We start from the raw sequence: 20,688 nt of genomic DNA, 5'->3' as shown, positions 1-20,688 counted from the left end.
CTAGTTGGCAGGTTGGACAATAGTGTATGCAAGTATGAGATGGAGATAATATATCTTAAATAAGCTCTTTGTAGTTTTCTGAGCACTCAAAGCCAGCAACAAGTAACTAATGTACAGTGTCAGATCTCCCACTGTTTGATCTATAGATGCAAATTAACATCATCTGATTCTAAAGCAGAGATTACTTCATACATCCTATACCAAACAACACACTCCAATAGCAATTTTGGAGGCACTTGTTGAGATTATTTACAAGTACACAAATTTATTAGAAAATTTGTTATTTATTATACATTTCAAGAGCAATTTTAGCAATTAAGAAGAATTATATCCATATACTATGATAATACTTATTATCATTTGACAATAAAGATCATAATCCAAATCATGGAAGAACAAAAGAAATCATATAGGAATAACCTTATCTAAATTCTCAAAATAATGATGAATATGCGACAATTGCTAAGCCAACTGATGTATGATGATGATGATATTACTGTTATAACGAGCTTGTAAATTTGTAATACTGGTTTCAGTTACTTCTTTTCTACTGTAAAAAATAAAAATAAAAATAAGAAATTAGCGCCAATAAATTAAGCTATATATATATATATATATATATAAATGAAAAAAAGGGAAAAAATACGAGCATGATAGCCAATTAGTGATCGTACTACGTGGTGGCCCCCACCACCTTGGGGAGATCTGCGTGTGAGGCAACCCATAAGCCGACGGTCGGGGCCACCTTTTAGCCGAGCTAAATATTCTTTTGTGTCTATCGACACCCAAACAACGTTTACCCACAATGACAACTCACTTATACGTGGGGCCCGTAGAGGTATGGACGCGCCACTTTCTCTACGGGTCTATTGTTTGGTCGAAATTTCACGTGTCACTAGATGCTCAATTATTTCTGCTTCCTTAGCCTTTCGAACATTATCATCCTTTACTCCGGTTCGGAAACTTACCCACGAAAACACCCGACTGATGATTGCAGAGAAAAGTGGGTCCCGCGGGACCGGCAAGTGATGGTGAGAACGGTAACGCTCATGAGTACAGAATAAAAGTACTGCTTAGCTTTAATTTTTCTTTTTATCGGTTCCTTCGTCCGGTAGAGAAGAAACTCGAGAAGAGGGACGGCCGTTCAGGAATCTCGTCGACGGCTTTAGGCAGCTCTTGACGGAACCCTAGATCCGGGAACCGGAAACCCCCAACACTGATGCGGATTCCTCCGCAAGCAATGCTAGTTTTCGTCCCATCATAGTACGTAATCTGTGTCCGGGTTCTCTATTCGGCTTCTTCGTCGCCGGATGATCTCGATGCTTTTTTCTTTATCTTGTTAGCGTATGGTTTATTTGACTGGGGTGAATGGTTTCTTCAACGAAAGATGCGATTTCTTAATCTGATTATGCACAAAGAAAGCAGTAGCGATTCGATCTTTTTTCGTAGGGGATGGTTGATTTGCTTTGGGCAATTGGTTTACGCCACAAGAAAAAAATTTCTTTTTTGACTTTTTCATGTGTCTTGAATGAAAAGGATGCTGACTTCGTTATGTGTTAGATCTGGTTGGACAAAGTATAGCCTGCAGGTTATGATATCCTTTGTTGGGATGTATATGTTTTTTTGCTTTTGTTCGTGCTTCTATGATATGAACAAATCTCTGTTTCTATGAAATGAACAAATTTTGAACCTTCTTCACACTCAGTTCTACCGGACTAAATTTGACTGTTCTACGTACAATCAAGTTGAGATAATATTATTAGTGATCTGAGCTCAAAGGTCATTTAGTATGGCACGTCGTTGCTAGATCAGATGATTAATCTGCCATATTAGCCATTATATGATCTAAGTTGATTAGCATTTTCTCTATCTACATCAAATTAAAGGGTTCTCATGAACTTGAATTTTTGACATGAAGAGTGCAAGAGAATGTTTGATCCTCGTTTTGCACAGAATGTGGGTTTGAGATAATTAAATTTATACTGTTTTCCCTGGTTAATTTATCTTGCTTCCATAGCATTATCAAGTAAGAAAATACGAATAGTAGAATCCATTGTTAGCAGTGATTCAAAATTATCTAGTTGATACTAGAGACTTCAATCTCCATAACATTGGTGTCAAATCAGTCTTCAAAGATATCTAAATAGTGGTAAAGGATCCATGTCACTTACCAAGAAATTAGCAATGAGAGCATGGTGTTGATGTCATATCTGCTATATTTATATTTGTTTTGTTCAATATTATCTGGTAACAAATCGAGTATGGAGAGAACTGATAATGTACTATTGCCATGTGCAAGTAGGGTTGGTGCTCTTTCTTATGTTGCTGAGACATGGTGATAAAACACACAGTACTGGACTATTGTCCTCATCCGACTACCTTTGCAAGTGTTAAAATTTTGAATTCGATTGATATTGGTTGGATATTTTCTCTCTTCTTATTTTGTTAACTTTACTATGAGACACAATAATGCTGCTCATGAGATTCCTAAGTGGAAAGTCAAACAAACCCTTTTATTTTTTACCTAAAAACTTGTTACTGAAGCACCAATGGACTTGTTTGTTCAACGATTTTTACCGGTTGCCATGTACCAGTGTACCATGGTATTGTCTGTTTCATATGCTATGTTGAGCGTGTTAACACAAACTTGGCAATGTCTTTGGCTTGTACGTCAATGGATACATGCCAACCAATATACCTGCAGAACACTGAGCTCCACTTCATAGCTTGCGCGCGGCCGAAGCCTTCCAAACAAACCTTATTATATATTTGAAATAATCAAACTGATTATGATGTATTATATCTCTAGGGAACTGCTCCTGGAGTGGACATTGATGGTAAGTCATCTGTAGGTAAGGAAAGAAGTCCCCTGAAAAGATCCAAAGGAAGTTTAGGTAGTTTAAATATGATTACAGGGAAGAACAACAGCGAGCCAGGTAAATTATCAGGGCAACCAGCCAATGGAGCCTTCTCTCAGAGGTATATCAAAAATAGGTTTGATTGTCATCATTTTATTTACTACATTTAGGACGACACTGTTTGCAAAATATATGTCATCCCTTTTCTAAAAGAACTGATTTTTTGTAGTGGTGAAAGTGGAAGTGAGAGTTCAAGTGAAGGGAGTGATGCCAATTCTCAGAATGTGAGCATCTCTTTCCTTTCCTTTTGTGGGCTTTCTTTCTTTAGTTGTCATCTAATATCACGGTAATAGGAATCTCTTGGTGCTATGGATGTCATTTTTTACCCTTTTTGCAAATGCCTCATTGTATCTTCTCATTCTTCCCTATCGTGCCTAAATTGATTTGCTTACTCATAGTCACTAAGCGCTTCTACTATGACATGAAGTAGTTTTTGGTTTCTATAAGAAGTTAGTCTGCATTTTAGGACTTCAAGTGACACTAGGAGAACATAAAAGGACTTTCCATCATATCTTTGGTTATATTTTCTGTTGTCTGTGTTATTTTGGTTGATATTTTGAATGGAGAACGAGGTAAGTTAATGTTGTGTCATGCCACATGTCTGTTGTCTTCTATGATATTTGAATGTGCATAGGCAGCTGTAATTTATGGTTCGGAATGTTGGGCAGTTGGTAAATTGCATGTACAAAAATTAGTGATGGGAAGATGAGGATGTTGAGATGGTTGTGAAAATACTAGAATAGAATAATAAACATTTACATTTATAAACAATTAATTATAGGTTCAATTGGGGATACATTGATGAAAAAATATAAATTGATTTGCTTACTCATAGTCACTAAGCGCTTCTACTATGACATGAAGTAGTTTTTGGTTTCTATAAGAAGTTAGTCTGCATTTTAGGACTTCAAGTGACACTAGGAGAACATAAAAGGACTTTCCATCATATCTTTGGTTATATTTTCTGTTGTCTGTGTTATTTTGGTTGATATTTTGAATGGAGAACGAGGTAAGTTAATGTTGTGTCATGCCACATGTCTGTTGTCTTCTATGATATTTGAATGTGCATAGGCAGCTGTAATTTATGGTTCGGAATGTTGGGCAGTTGGTAAATTGCATGTACAAAAATTAGTGATGGGAAGATGAGGATGTTGAGATGGTTGTGAAAATACTAGAATAGAATAATAAACATTTACATTTATAAACAATTAATTATAGGTTCAATTGGGGATACATTGATGAAAAAATATAAATTGATTTGCTTACTCATAGTCACTAAGCGCTTCTACTATGACATGAAGTAGTTTTTGGTTTCTATAAGAAGTTAGTCTGCATTTTAGGACTTCAAGTGACACTAGGAGAACATAAAAGGACTTTCCATCATATCTTTGGTTATATTTTCTGTTGTCTGTGTTATTTTGAATGGAGAACGAGGTAAGTTAATGTTGTGTCATGCCACATGTCTGTTGTCTTCTATGATATTTGAATGTGCATAGGCAGCTGTAATTTATGGTTCGGAATGTTGGGCAGTTGGTAAATTGCATGTACAAAAATTAGTGATGGGAAGATGAGGATGTTGAGATGGTTGTGAAAATACTAGAATAGAATAATAAACATTTACATTTATAAACAATTAATTATAGGTTCAATTGGGGATACATTGATGAAAAAATATAAATTGATTTGCTTACTCATAGTCACTAAGCGCTTCTACTATGACATGAAGTAGTTTTTGGTTTCTATAAGAAGTTAGTCTGCATTTTAGGACTTCAAGTGACACTAGGAGAACATAAAAGGACTTTCCATCATATCTTTGGTTATATTTTCTGTTGTCTGTGTTATTTTGGTTGATATTTTGAATGGAGAACGAGGTAAGTTAATGTTGTGTCATGCCACATGTCTGTTGTCTTCTATGATATTTGAATGTGCATAGGCAGCTGTAATTTATGGTTCGGAATGTTGGGCAGTTGGTAAATTGCATGTACAAAAATTAGTGATGGGAAGATGAGGATGTTGAGATGGTTGTGAAAATACTAGAATAGAATAATAAACATTTACATTTATAAACAATTAATTATAGGTTCAATTGGGGATACATTGATGAAAAAATATAAATTGATTTGCTTACTCATAGTCACTAAGCGCTTCTACTATGACATGAAGTAGTTTTTGGTTTCTATAAGAAGTTAGTCTGCATTTTAGGACTTCAAGTGACACTAGGAGAACATAAAAGGACTTTCCATCATATCTTTGGTTATATTTTCTGTTGTCTGTGTTATTTTGGTTGATATTTTGAATGGAGAACGAGGTAAGTTAATGTTGTGTCATGCCACATGTCTGTTGTCTTCTATGATATTTGAATGTGCATAGGCAGCTGTAATTTATGGTTCGGAATGTTGGGCAGTTGGTAAATTGCATGTACAAAAATTAGTGATGGGAAGATGAGGATGTTGAGATGGTTGTGAAAATACTAGAATAGAATAATAAACATTTACATTTATAAACAATTAATTATAGGTTCAATTGGGGATACATTGATGAAAAAATATAAATTGATTTGCTTACTCATAGTCACTAAGCGCTTCTACTATGACATGAAGTAGTTTTTGGTTTCTATAAGAAGTTAGTCTGCATTTTAGGACTTCAAGTGACACTAGGAGAACATAAAAGGACTTTCCATCATATCTTTGGTTATATTTTCTGTTGTCTGTGTTATTTTGAATGGAGAACGAGGTAAGTTAATGTTGTGTCATGCCACATGTCTGTTGTCTTCTATGATATTTGAATGTGCATAGGCAGCTGTAATTTATGGTTCGGAATGTTGGGCAGTTGGTAAATTGCATGTACAAAAATTAGTGATGGGAAGATGAGGATGTTGAGATGGTTGTGAAAATACTAGAATAGAATAATAAACATTTACATTTATAAACAATTAATTATAGGTTCAATTGGGGATACATTGATGAAAAAATATAAATTGATTTGCTTACTCATAGTCACTAAGCGCTTCTACTATGACATGAAGTAGTTTTTGGTTTCTATAAGAAGTTAGTCTGCATTTTAGGACTTCAAGTGACACTAGGAGAACATAAAAGGACTTTCCATCATATCTTTGGTTATATTTTCTGTTGTCTGTGTTATTTTGGTTGATATTTTGAATGGAGAACGAGGTAAGTTAATGTTGTGTCATGCCACATGTCTGTTGTCTTCTATGATATTTGAATGTGCATAGGCAGCTGTAATTTATGGTTCGGAATGTTGGGCAGTTGGTAAATTGCATGTACAAAAATTAGTGATGGGAAGATGAGGATGTTGAGATGGTTGTGAAAATACTAGAATAGAATAATAAACATTTACATTTATAAACAATTAATTATAGGTTCAATTGGGGATACATTGATGAAAAAATATAAATTGATTTGCTTACTCATAGTCACTAAGCGCTTCTACTATGACATGAAGTAGTTTTTGGTTTCTATAAGAAGTTAGTCTGCATTTTAGGACTTCAAGTGACACTAGGAGAACATAAAAGGACTTTCCATCATATCTTTGGTTATATTTTCTGTTGTCTGTGTTATTTTGGTTGATATTTTGAATGGAGAACGAGGTAAATTAATGTTGTGTCATGCCACATGTCTGTTGTCTTCTATGATATTTGAATGTGCATAGGCAGCTGTAATTTATGGTTCGGAATGTTGGGCAGTTGGTAAATTGCATGTACAAAAATTAGTGATGGGAAGATGAGGATGTTGAGATGGTTGTGAAAATACTAGAATAGAATAATAAACATTTACATTTATAAACAATTAATTATAGGTTCAATTGGGGATACATTGATGAAAAAATATTTAAAATGGTGCAGACGGACAGACACAGTTAGAGGAGGTGAAATAATTATGATTAGTGTTGTGAGTTTGTGAGAGGTAGAAATAGCTAAGAAAACTTTATTAAAAACCATGAAAAATGATTTGATGTCTTAGTTTGACTAGATATACTACCCTCGATAAAGGTAATTGGTGGAACAGGATTTGTGCTACATGGTTCAAGTTAGATCTTAGGAGATTATATCTACAAATGCAAAAATAAGAATGTTTAGATGTGTGGAGTTAATAGAAAAAGAGTAGAAAATTTTACATCTGTGAACATTTAGGTGTAGGTCCAATCAAGGATAAATTGACGAAAATTAACTCAAGATGATGAATCATATTCGAAGAGAAATTATAGATGCATTGCTTGGATGAGATGAATTAACGATTGATTAGTATAATGAGCAAAGATAGAGGAATACTTATGTATACTTTATTAAAAACCATAAAATGTTTTGTTGTTCTTAGTTTGACTAGCGATATTGCCCCCAACTGAGTTCAATGGCAGAATAAGACCCATATATCCAACTTCTAATAGTCAAATAGTTTTTGCATTATGACTTATTGTTGTCATATCATATTGGTTTTTTTTCTAGGACACAAAATTTGTCATTTCATCCTTTATTTAAGTTTTGATCAAAATGGAGAAGAAGATACTTGCTTTAAGCGAAGAAATAACACAATGACATATACCAAGTAATGCAATTTTGTTCGGACCGGATGTATTGTCATATTTATCTGTCCAGGCATAAATCAACAATGCACACTCCCTAATTTTCGGTGGTCCACATGCGGTATGGTGCTTATCACTTGTTCCAGGCCCACAGTCCTGGTAATGAGTTTGGACCAGGCAGTAAGCCTGTTTTCTTTGTTTTCTGTGTTGGTGGTATTCCTCTCATCAACCTTATCTGCCATGAGCACCTCCTCATCTTCCTTGGCTGCAGCCTCTTCATCTTGCTTGGTTGTGGTCTCCTCCTCATCTTCCTTGGTTAACATCTCCTCATTTTCCTTGGCCGCCGTTGGCTCCTCCTCCACCACCTCCTCTACTCCTCTGTTTTTTCTGCCACCTTCTCCCTTCTTCTTCTTTGCCTCCTCTCCTCCTCTTCCTTCTATACTTCTTTTCTTCTCCCTTCTGGTACCATGGTACATAACAGCATACCACGAGTCAGTATGTTCATTCATACTAGAACCATAGCGGTGCAGCCAATGACTACCATAGGTCCGTTGCCCAAAATTGTTAGAACAAATATATGAGGAATCGTGAGGATATAGGGAGAGTGCACGTGTTCGAAGCTCCCTTCACTCCACCCAAGAAGGAAAGATGATATCATCTTCACCTCTCCTCGGGTGGAGAGAAGGGATCTCCGATCACCCCTACCTACTTTCTCAACCTTCAGAAATGAGGGAGCCAAACATCTGAAGACCACCGTCTCCCGAGGGAGAACCTATAACCGGAGATATTTCAAACGTGACACGTATGGAAATTACTGCATGTGTGTCACGTATGTGGTGACGTGACACACACAGATCCGTGTCAGGCGTTGCTTGATCCGAAGTGTTCAAAGCACAAAGTATAGGTGTGTCACGTATAGGTGTGTCACCACATACGTGACACGTATGGAAATTACCGCATGTGTGACACGTATGGAAATATGCATGCATGCATTGAAGTGATGATATATGTTGGTGTGCTGCCTGATATCGGAAACCCTAGTTGGCAGGTTGGACAATAGTGTATGCAAGTATGAGATGGAGATAATATATCTTAAATAAGCTCTTTGTAGTTTTCTGAGCACTCAAAGCCAGCAACAAGTAACTAATGTACAGTGTCAGATCTCCCACTGTTTGATCTATAGATGCAAATTAACATCATCTGATTCTAAAGCAGAGATTACTTCATACATCCTATACCAAACAACACACTCCAATAGCAATTTTGGAGGCACTTGTTGAGATTATTTACAAGTACACAAATTTATTAGAAAATTTGTTATTTATTATACATTTCAAGAGCAATTTTAGCAATTAAGAAGAATTATATCCATATACTATGATAATACTTATTATCATTTGACAATAAAGATCATAATCCAAATCATGGAAGAACAAAAGAAATCATATAGGAATAACCTTATCTAAATTCTCAAAATAATGATGAATATGCGACAATTGCTAAGCCAACTGATGTATGATGATGATGATATTACTGTTATAACGAGCTTGTAAATTTGTAATACTGGTTTCAGTTACTTCTTTTCTACTGTAAAAAATAAAAATAAAAATAAGAAATTAGCGCCAATAAATTAAGCTATATATATATATATATATATATAAATGAAAAAAAGGGAAAAAATACGAGCATGATAGCCAATTAGTGATCGTACTACGTGGTGGCCCCCACCACCTTGGGGAGATCTGCGTGTGAGGCAACCCATAAGCCGACGGTCGGGGCCACCTTTTAGCCGAGCTAAATATTCTTTTGTGTCTATCGACACCCAAACAACGTTTACCCACAATGACAACTCACTTATACGTGGGGCCCGTAGAGGTATGGACGCGCCACTTTCTCTACGGGTCTATTGTTTGGTCGAAATTTCACGTGTCACTAGATGCTCAATTATTTCTGCTTCCTTAGCCTTTCGAACATTATCATCCTTTACTCCGGTTCGGAAACTTACCCACGAAAACACCCGACTGATGATTGCAGAGAAAAGTGGGTCCCGCGGGACCGGCAAGTGATGGTGAGAACGGTAACGCTCATGAGTACAGAATAAAAGTACTGCTTAGCTTTAATTTTTCTTTTTATCGGTTCCTTCGTCCGGTAGAGAAGAAACTCGAGAAGAGGGACGGCCGTTCAGGAATCTCGTCGACGGCTTTAGGCAGCTCTTGACGGAACCCTAGATCCGGGAACCGGAAACCCCCAACACTGATGCGGATTCCTCCGCAAGCAATGCTAGTTTTCGTCCCATCATAGTACGTAATCTGTGTCCGGGTTCTCTATTCGGCTTCTTCGTCGCCGGATGATCTCGATGCTTTTTTCTTTATCTTGTTAGCGTATGGTTTATTTGACTGGGGTGAATGGTTTCTTCAACGAAAGATGCGATTTCTTAATCTGATTATGCACAAAGAAAGCAGTAGCGATTCGATCTTTTTTCGTAGGGGATGGTTGATTTGCTTTGGGCAATTGGTTTACGCCACAAGAAAAAAATTTCTTTTTTGACTTTTTCATGTGTCTTGAATGAAAAGGATGCTGACTTCGTTATGTGTTAGATCTGGTTGGACAAAGTATAGCCTGCAGGTTATGATATCCTTTGTTGGGATGTATATGTTTTTTTGCTTTTGTTCGTGCTTCTATGATATGAACAAATCTCTGTTTCTATGAAATGAACAAATTTTGAACCTTCTTCACACTCAGTTCTACCGGACTAAATTTGACTGTTCTACGTACAATCAAGTTGAGATAATATTATTAGTGATCTGAGCTCAAAGGTCATTTAGTATGGCACGTCGTTGCTAGATCAGATGATTAATCTGCCATATTAGCCATTATATGATCTAAGTTGATTAGCATTTTCTCTATCTACATCAAATTAAAGGGTTCTCATGAACTTGAATTTTTGACATGAAGAGTGCAAGAGAATGTTTGATCCTCGTTTTGCACAGAATGTGGGTTTGAGATAATTAAATTTATACTGTTTTCCCTGGTTAATTTATCTTGCTTCCATAGCATTATCAAGTAAGAAAATACGAATAGTAGAATCCATTGTTAGCAGTGATTCAAAATTATCTAGTTGATACTAGAGACTTCAATCTCCATAACATTGGTGTCAAATCAGTCTTCAAAGATATCTAAATAGTGGTAAAGGATCCATGTCACTTACCAAGAAATTAGCAATGAGAGCATGGTGTTGATGTCATATCTGCTATATTTATATTTGTTTTGTTCAATATTATCTGGTAACAAATCGAGTATGGAGAGAACTGATAATGTACTATTGCCATGTGCAAGTAGGGTTGGTGCTCTTTCTTATGTTGCTGAGACATGGTGATAAAACACACAGTACTGGACTATTGTCCTCATCCGACTACCTTTGCAAGTGTTAAAATTTTGAATTCGATTGATATTGGTTGGATATTTTCTCTCTTCTTATTTTGTTAACTTTACTATGAGACACAATAATGCTGCTCATGAGATTCCTAAGTGGAAAGTCAAACAAACCCTTTTATTTTTTACCTAAAAACTTGTTACTGAAGCACCAATGGACTTGTTTGTTCAACGATTTTTACCGGTTGCCATGTACCAGTGTACCATGGTATTGTCTGTTTCATATGCTATGTTGAGCGTGTTAACACAAACTTGGCAATGTCTTTGGCTTGTACGTCAATGGATACATGCCAACCAATATACCTGCAGAACACTGAGCTCCACTTCATAGCTTGCGCGCGGCCGAAGCCTTCCAAACAAACCTTATTATATATTTGAAATAATCAAACTGATTATGATGTATTATATCTCTAGGGAACTGCTCCTGGAGTGGACATTGATGGTAAGTCATCTGTAGGTAAGGAAAGAAGTCCCCTGAAAAGATCCAAAGGAAGTTTAGGTAGTTTAAATATGATTACAGGGAAGAACAACAGCGAGCCAGGTAAATTATCAGGGCAACCAGCCAATGGAGCCTTCTCTCAGAGGTATATCAAAAATAGGTTTGATTGTCATCATTTTATTTACTACATTTAGGACGACACTGTTTGCAAAATATATGTCATCCCTTTTCTAAAAGAACTGATTTTTTGTAGTGGTGAAAGTGGAAGTGAGAGTTCAAGTGAAGGGAGTGATGCCAATTCTCAGAATGTGAGCATCTCTTTCCTTTCCTTTTGTGGGCTTTCTTTCTTTAGTTGTCATCTAATATCACGGTAATAGGAATCTCTTGGTGCTATGGATGTCATTTTTTACCCTTTTTGCAAATGCCTCATTGTATCTTCTCATTCTTCCCTATCGTGCCTAAATTGATTTGCTTACTCATAGTCACTAAGCGCTTCTACTATGACATGAAGTAGTTTTTGGTTTCTATAAGAAGTTAGTCTGCATTTTAGGACTTCAAGTGACACTAGGAGAACATAAAAGGACTTTCCATCATATCTTTGGTTATATTTTCTGTTGTCTGTGTTATTTTGGTTGATATTTTGAATGGAGAACGAGGTAAGTTAATGTTGTGTCATGCCACATGTCTGTTGTCTTCTATGATATTTGAATGTGCATAGGCAGCTGTAATTTATGGTTCGGAATGTTGGGCAGTTGGTAAATTGCATGTACAAAAATTAGTGATGGGAAGATGAGGATGTTGAGATGGTTGTGAAAATACTAGAATAGAATAATAAACATTTACATTTATAAACAATTAATTATAGGTTCAATTGGGGATACATTGATGAAAAAATATAAATTGATTTGCTTACTCATAGTCACTAAGCGCTTCTACTATGACATGAAGTAGTTTTTGGTTTCTATAAGAAGTTAGTCTGCATTTTAGGACTTCAAGTGACACTAGGAGAACATAAAAGGACTTTCCATCATATCTTTGGTTATATTTTCTGTTGTCTGTGTTATTTTGGTTGATATTTTGAATGGAGAACGAGGTAAGTTAATGTTGTGTCATGCCACATGTCTGTTGTCTTCTATGATATTTGAATGTGCATAGGCAGCTGTAATTTATGGTTCGGAATGTTGGGCAGTTGGTAAATTGCATGTACAAAAATTAGTGATGGGAAGATGAGGATGTTGAGATGGTTGTGAAAATACTAGAATAGAATAATAAACATTTACATTTATAAACAATTAATTATAGGTTCAATTGGGGATACATTGATGAAAAAATATAAATTGATTTGCTTACTCATAGTCACTAAGCGCTTCTACTATGACATGAAGTAGTTTTTGGTTTCTATAAGAAGTTAGTCTGCATTTTAGGACTTCAAGTGACACTAGGAGAACATAAAAGGACTTTCCATCATATCTTTGGTTATATTTTCTGTTGTCTGTGTTATTTTGGTTGATATTTTGAATGGAGAACGAGGTAAGTTAATGTTGTGTCATGCCACATGTCTGTTGTCTTCTATGATATTTGAATGTGCATAGGCAGCTGTAATTTATGGTTCGGAATGTTGGGCAGTTGGTAAATTGCATGTACAAAAATTAGTGATGGGAAGATGAGGATGTTGAGATGGTTGTGAAAATACTAGAATAGAATAATAAACATTTACATTTATAAACAATTAATTATAGGTTCAATTGAGGATACATTGATGAAAAAATATAAATTGATTTGCTTACTCATAGTCACTAAGCGCTTCTACTATGACATGAAGTAGTTTTTGGTTTCTATAAGAAGTTAGTCTGCATTTTAGGACTTCAAGTGACACTAGGAGAACATAAAAGGACTTTCCATCATATCTTTGGTTATATTTTCTGTTGTCTGTGTTATTTTGGTTGATATTTTGAATGGAGAACGAGGTAAGTTAATGTTGTGTCATGCCACATGTCTGTTGTCTTCTATGATATTTGAATGTGCATAGGCAGCTGTAATTTATGGTTCGGAATGTTGGGCAGTTGGTAAATTGCATGTACAAAAATTAGTGATGGGAAGATGAGGATGTTGAGATGGTTGTGAAAATACTAGAATAGAATAATAAACATTTACATTTATAAACAATTAATTATAGGTTCAATTGGGGATACATTGATGAAAAAATATAAATTGATTTGCTTACTCATAGTCACTAAGCGCTTCTACTATGACATGAAGTAGTTTTTGGTTTCTATAAGAAGTTAGTCTGCATTTTAGGACTTCAAGTGACACTAGGAGAACATAAAAGGACTTTCCATCATATCTTTGGTTATATTTTCTGTTGTCTTTGTTATTTTGGTTGATATTTTGAATGGAGAACGAGGTAAGTTAATGTTGTGTCATGCCACATGTCTGTTGTCTTCTATGATATTTGAATGTGCATAGGCAGCTGTAATTTATGGTTCGGAATGTTGGGCAGTTGGTAAATTGCATGTACAAAAATTAGTGATGGGAAGATGAGGATGTTGAGATGGTTGTGAAAATACTAGAATAGAATAATAAACATTTACATTTATAAACAATTAATTATAGGTTCAATTGGGGATACATTGATGAAAAAATATAAATTGATTTGCTTACTCATAGTCACTAAGCGCTTCTACTATGACATGAAGTAGTTTTTGGTTTCTATAAGAAGTTAGTCTGCATTTTAGGACTTCAAGTGACACTAGGAGAACATAAAAGGACTTTCCATCATATCTTTGGTTATATTTTCTGTTGTCTGTGTTATTTTGGTTGATATTTTGAATGGAGAACGAGGTAAGTTAATGTTGTGTCATGCCACATGTCTGTTGTCTTCTATGATATTTGAATGTGCATAGGCAGCTGTAATTTATGGTTCGGAATGTTGGGCAGTTGGTAAATTGCATGTACAAAAATTAGTGATGGGAAGATGAGGATGTTGAGATGGTTGTGAAAATACTAGAATAGAATAATAAACATTTACATTTATAAACAATTAATTATAGGTTCAATTGGGGATACATTGATGAAAAAATATAAATTGATTTGCTTACTCATAGTCACTAAGCGCTTCTACTATGACATGAAGTAGTTTTTGGTTTCTATAAGAAGTTAGTCTGCATTTTAGGACTTCAAGTGACACTAGGAGAACATAAAAGGACTTTCCATCATATCTTTGGTTATATTTTCTGTTGTCTGTGTTATTTTGGTTGATATTTTGAATGGAGAACGAGGTAAGTTAATGTTGTGTCATGCCACATGTCTGTTGTCTTCTATGATATTTGAATGTGCATAGGCAGCTGTAATTTATGGTTCGGAATGTTGGGCAGTTGGTAAATTGCATGTACAAAAATTAGTGATGGGAAGATGAGGATGTTGAGATGGTTGTGAAAATACTAGAATAGAATAATAAACATTTACATTTATAAACAATTAATTATAGGTTCAATTGGGGATACATTGATGAAAAAATATAAATTGATTTGCTTACTCATAGTCACTAAGCGCTTCTACTATGACATGAAGTAGTTTTTGGTTTCTATAAGAAGTTAGTCTGCATTTTAGGACTTCAAGTGACACTAGGAGAACATAAAAGGACTTTCCATCATATCTTTGGTTATATTTTCTGTTGTCTGTGTTATTTTGGTTGATATTTTGAATGGAGAACGAGGTAAATTAATGTTGTGTCATGCCACATGTCTGTTGTCTTCTATGATATTTGAATGTGCATAGGCAGCTGTAATTTATGGTTCGGAATGTTGGGCAGTTGGTAAATTGCATGTACAAAAATTAGTGATGGGAAGATGAGGATGTTGAGATGGTTGTGAAAATACTAGAATAGAATAATAAACATTTACATTTATAAACAATTAATTATAGGTTCAATTGGGGATACATTGATGAAAAAATATTTAAAATGGTGCAGACGGACAGACACAGTTAGAGGAGGTGAAATAATTATGATTAGTGTTGTGAGTTTGTGAGAGGTAGAAATAGCTAAGAAAACTTTATTAAAAACCATGAAAAATGATTTGATGTCTTAGTTTGACTAGATATACTACCCTCGATAAAGGTAATTGGTGGAACAGGATTTGTGCTACATGGTTCAAGTTAGATCTTAGGAGATTATATCTACAAATGCAAAAATAAGAATGTTTAGATGTGTGGAGTTAATAGAAAAAGAGTAGAAAATTTTACATCTGTGAACATTTAGGTGTAGGTCCAATCAAGGATAAATTGACGAAAATTAACTCAAGATGATGAATCATATTCGAAGAGAAATTATAGATGCATTGCTTGGATGAGATGAATTAACGATTGATTAGTATAATGAGCAAAGATAGAGGAATACTTATGTATACTTTATTAAAAACCATAAAATGTTTTGTTGTTCTTAGTTTGACTAGCGATATTGCCCCCAACTGAGTTCAATGGCAGAATAAGACCCATATATCCAACTTCTAATAGTCAAATAGTTTTTGCATTATGACTTATTGTTGTCATATCATATTGGTTTTTTTTCTAGGACACAAAATTTGTCATTTCATCCTTTATTTAAGTTTTGATCAAAATGGAGAAGAAGATACTTGCTTTAAGCGAAGAAATAACACAATGACATATACCAAGTAATGCAATTTTGTTCGGACCGGATGTATTGTCATATTTATCTGTCCAGGCATAAATCAACAATGCACACTCCCTAATTTTCGGTGGTCCACATGCGGTATGGTGCTTATCACTTGTTCCAGGCCCACAGTCCTGGTAATGAGTTTGGACCAGGCAGTAAGCCTGTTTTCTTTGTTTTCTGTGTTGGTGGTATTCCTCTCATCAACCTTATCTGCCATGAGCACCTCCTCATCTTCCTTGGCTGCAGCCTCTTCATCTTGCTTGGTTGTGGTCTCCTCCTCATCTTCCTTGGTTAACATCTCCTCATTTTCCTTGGCCGCCGTTGGCTCCTCCTCCACCACCTCCTCTACTCCTCTGTTTTTTCTGCCACCTTCTCCCTTCTTCTTCTTTGCCTCCTCTCCTCCTCTTCCTTCTATACTTCTTTTCTTCTCCCTTCTGGTACCATGGTACATAACAGCATACCACGAGTCAGTATGTTCATTCATACTAGAACCATAGCGGTGCAGCCAATGACTACCATAGGTCCGTTGCCCAAAATTGTTAGAACAAATATATGAGGAATCGTGAGGATATAGGGAGAGTGCACGTGTTCGAAGCTCCCTTCACTCCACCCAAGAAGGAAAGATGATATCATCTTCACCTCTCCTCGGGTGGAGAGAAGGGATCTCCGATCACCCCTACCTACTTTCTCAACCTTCAGAAATGAGGGAGCCAAACATCTGAAGACCACCGTCTCCCGAGGGAGAACCTATAACCGGAGATATTTCAAACGTGACACGTATGGAAATTACTGCATGTGTGTCACGTATGTGGTGACGTGACACACACAGATCCGTGTCAGGCGTTGCTTGATCCGAAGTGTTCAAAGCACAAAGTATAGGTGTGTCACGTATAGGTGTGTCACCACATACGTGACACGTATGGAAATTACCGCATGTGTGACACGTATGGAAATATGCATGCATGCATTGAAGTGATGATATATGTTGGTGTGCTGCCTGATATCGGAAACCCTAGTTGGCAGGTTGGACAATAGTGTATGCAAGTATGAGATGGAGATAATATATCTTAAATAAGCTCTTTGTAGTTTTCTGAGCACTCAAAGCCAGCAACAAGTAACTAATGTACAGTGTCAGATCTCCCACTGTTTGATCTATAGATGCAAATTAACATCATCTGATTCTAAAGCAGAGATTACTTCATACATCCTATACCAAACAACACACTCCAATAGCAATTTTGGAGGCACTTGTTGAGATTATTTACAAGTACACAAATTTATTAGAAAATTTGTTATTTATTATACATTTCAAGAGCAATTTTAGCAATTAAGAAGAATTATATCCATATACTATGATAATACTTATTATCATTTGACAATAAAGATCATAATCCAAATCATGGAAGAACAAAAGAAATCATATAGGAATAACCTTATCTAAATTCTCAAAATAATGATGAATATGCGACAATTGCTAAGCCAACTGATGTATGATGATGATGATATTACTGTTATAACGAGCTTGTAAATTTGTAATACTGGTTTCAGTTACTTCTTTTCTACTGTAAAAAATAAAAATAAAAATAAGAAATTAGCGCCAATAAATTAAGCTATATATATATATATATATATATATATAAATGAAAAAAAGGGAAAAAATACGAGCATGATAGCCAATTAGTGATCGTACTACGTGGTGGCCCCCACCACCTTGGGGAGATCTGCGTGTGAGGCAACCCATAAGCCGACGGTCGGGGCCACCTTTTAGCCGAGCTAAATATTCTTTTGTGTCTATCGACACCCAAACAACGTTTACCCACAATGACAACTCACTTATACGTGGGGCCCGTAGAGGTATGGACGCGCCACTTTCTCTACGGGTCTATTGTTTGGTCGAAATTTCACGTGTCACTAGATGCTCAATTATTTCTGCTTCCTTAGCCTTTCGAACATTATCATCCTTTACTCCGGTTCGGAAACTTACCCACGAAAACACCCGACTGATGATTGCAGAGAAAAGTGGGTCCCGCGGGACCGGCAAGTGATGGTGAGAACGGTAACGCTCATGAGTACAGAATAAAAGTACTGCTTAGCTTTAATTTTTCTTTTTATCGGTTCCTTCGTCCGGTAGAGAAGAAACTCGAGAAGAGGGACGGCCGTTCAGGAATCTCGTCGACGGCTTTAGGCAGCTCTTGACGGAACCCTAGATCCGGGAACCGGAAACCCCCAACACTGATGCGGATTCCTCCGCAAGCAATGCTAGTTTTCGTCCCATCATAGTACGTAATCTGTGTCCGGGTTCTCTATTCGGCTTCTTCGTCGCCGGATGATCTCGATGCTTTTTTCTTTATCTTGTTAGCGTATGGTTTATTTGACTGGGGTGAATGGTTTCTTCAACGAAAGATGCGATTTCTTAATCTGATTATGCACAAAGAAAGCAGTAGCGATTCGATCTTTTTTCGTAGGGGATGGTTGATTTGCTTTGGGCAATTGGTTTACGCCACAAGAAAAAAATTTCTTTTTTGACTTTTTCATGTGTCTTGAATGAAAAGGATGCTGACTTCGTTATGTGTTAGATCTGGTTGGACAAAGTATAGCCTGCAGGTTATGATATCCTTTGTTGGGATGTATATGTTTTTTTGCTTTTGTTCGTGCTTCTATGATATGAACAAATCTCTGTTTCTATGAAATGAACAAATTTTGAACCTTCTTCACACTCAGTTCTACCGGACTAAATTTGACTGTTCTACGTACAATCAAGTTGAGATAATATTATTAGTGATCTGAGCTCAAAGGTCATTTAGTATGGCACGTCGTTGCTAGATCAGATGATTAATCTGCCATATTAGCCATTATATGATCTAAGTTGATTAGCATTTTCTCTATCTACATCAAATTAAAGGGTTCTCATGAACTTGAATTTTTGACATGAAGAGTGCAAGAGAATGTTTGATCCTCGTTTTGCACAGAATGTGGGTTTGAGATAATTAAATTTATACTGTTTTCCCTGGTTAATTTATCTTGCTTCCATAGCATTATCAAGTAAGAAAATACGAATAGTAGAATCCATTGTTAGCAGTGATTCAAAATTATCTAGTTGATACTAGAGACTTCAATCTCCATAACATTGGTGTCAAATCAGTCTTCAAAGATATCTAAATAGTGGTAAAGGATCCATGTCACTTACCAAGAAATTAGCAATGAGAGCATGGTGTTGATGTCATATCTGCTATATTTATATTTGTTTTGTTCAATATTATCTGGTAACAAATCGAGTATGGAGAGAACTGATAATGTACTATTGCCATGTGCAAGTAGGGTTGGTGCTCTTTCTTATGTTGCTGAGACATGGTGATAAAACACACAGTACTGGACTATTGTCCTCATCCGACTACCTTTGCAAGTGTTAAAATTTTGAATTCGATTGATATTGGTTGGATATTTTCTCTCTTCTTATTTTGTTAACTTTACTATGAGACACAATAATGCTGCTCATGAGATTCCTAAGTGGAAAGTCAAACAAACCCTTTTATTTTTTACCTAAAAACTTGTTACTGAAGCACCAATGGACTTGTTTGTTCAACGATTTTTACCGGTTGCCATGTACCAGTGTACCATGGTATTGTCTGTTTCATATGCTATGTTGAGCGTGTTAACACAAACTTGGCAATGTCTTTGGCTTGTACGTCAATGGATACATGCCAACCAATATACCTGCAGAACACTGAGCTCCACTTCATAGCTTGCGCGCGGCCGAAGCCTTCCAAACAAACCTTATTATATATTTGAAATAATCAAACTGATTATGATGTATTATATCTCTAGGGAACTGCTCCTGGAGTGGACATTGATGGTAAGTCATCTGTAGGTAAGGAAAGAAGTCCCCTGAAAAGATCCAAAGGAAGTTTAGGTAGTTTAAATATGATTACAGGGAAGAACAACAGCGAGCCAGGTAAATTATCAGGGCAACCAGCCAATGGAGCCTTCTCTCAGAGGTATATCAAAAATAGGTTTGATTGTCATCATTTTATTTACTACATTTAGGACGACACTGTTTGCAAAATATATGTCATCCCTTTTCTAAAAGAACTGATTTTTTGTAGTGGTGAAAGTGGAAGTGAGAGTTCAAGTGAAGGGAGTGATGCCAATTCTCAGAACGTGAGCATCTCTTTCCTTTCCTTTTGTGGGCTTTCTTTCTTTAGTTGTCATCTAATATCACGGTAATAGGAATCTCTTGGTGCTATGGATGTCATTTTTTACCCTTTTTGCAAATGCCTCATTGTATCTTCTCATTCTTCCCTATCGTGCCTAAATTGATTTGCTTACTCATAGTCACTAAGCGCTTCTACTATGACATGAAGTAGTTTTTGGTTTCTATAAGAAGTTAGTCTGCATTTTAGGACTTCAAGTGACACTAGGAGAACATAAAAGGACTTTCCATCATATCTTTGGTTATATTTTCTGTTGTCTGTGTTATTTTGGTTGATATTTTGAATGGAGAACGAGGTAAGTTAATGTTGTGTCATGCCACATGTCTGTTGTCTTCTATGATATTTGAATGTGCATAGGCAGCTGTAATTTATGGTTCGGAATGTTGGGCAGTTGGTAAATTGCATGTACAAAAATTAGTGATGGGAAGATGAGGATGTTGAGATGGTTGTGAAAATACTAGAATAGAATAATAAACA

At 36.0% G+C, this 20,688-nt stretch overlaps 1 protein-coding gene across 45 annotated transcripts in view; it reads left to right on the top strand.

The window, feature by feature from the left end:
• LOC135646027 (bZIP transcription factor 1-D-like) overlaps nt 1-20,688 on the top strand; it is a 71,077-nt gene that overhangs the window by 39,991 nt on the left and 10,398 nt on the right. For 22 of the 45 annotated variants that reach the window (XM_065165093.1, XM_065165183.1, XM_065165116.1 and 19 more), the window contains 6 exons: nt 2,810-2,979; nt 3,088-3,142; nt 11,304-11,473; nt 11,582-11,636; nt 19,826-19,995; nt 20,104-20,158. In XM_065165093.1, coding sequence (XP_065021165.1) covers nt 2,810-2,979; nt 3,088-3,142; nt 11,304-11,473; nt 11,582-11,636; nt 19,826-19,995; nt 20,104-20,158 — 675 coding nt within the window. The other 23 variants (XM_065165201.1, XM_065165253.1, XM_065165290.1 and 20 more) reach the window with 12 other exon arrangements.

This window comes from Musa acuminata, chromosome BXJ1-4 (genome assembly GCF_036884655.1).
Source record: "Musa acuminata AAA Group cultivar baxijiao chromosome BXJ1-4, Cavendish_Baxijiao_AAA, whole genome shotgun sequence".
Lineage (NCBI taxonomy): Eukaryota > Viridiplantae > Streptophyta > Magnoliopsida > Zingiberales > Musaceae > Musa > Musa acuminata.
This window is presented reverse-complemented; position numbering and strand designations above follow the sequence as displayed.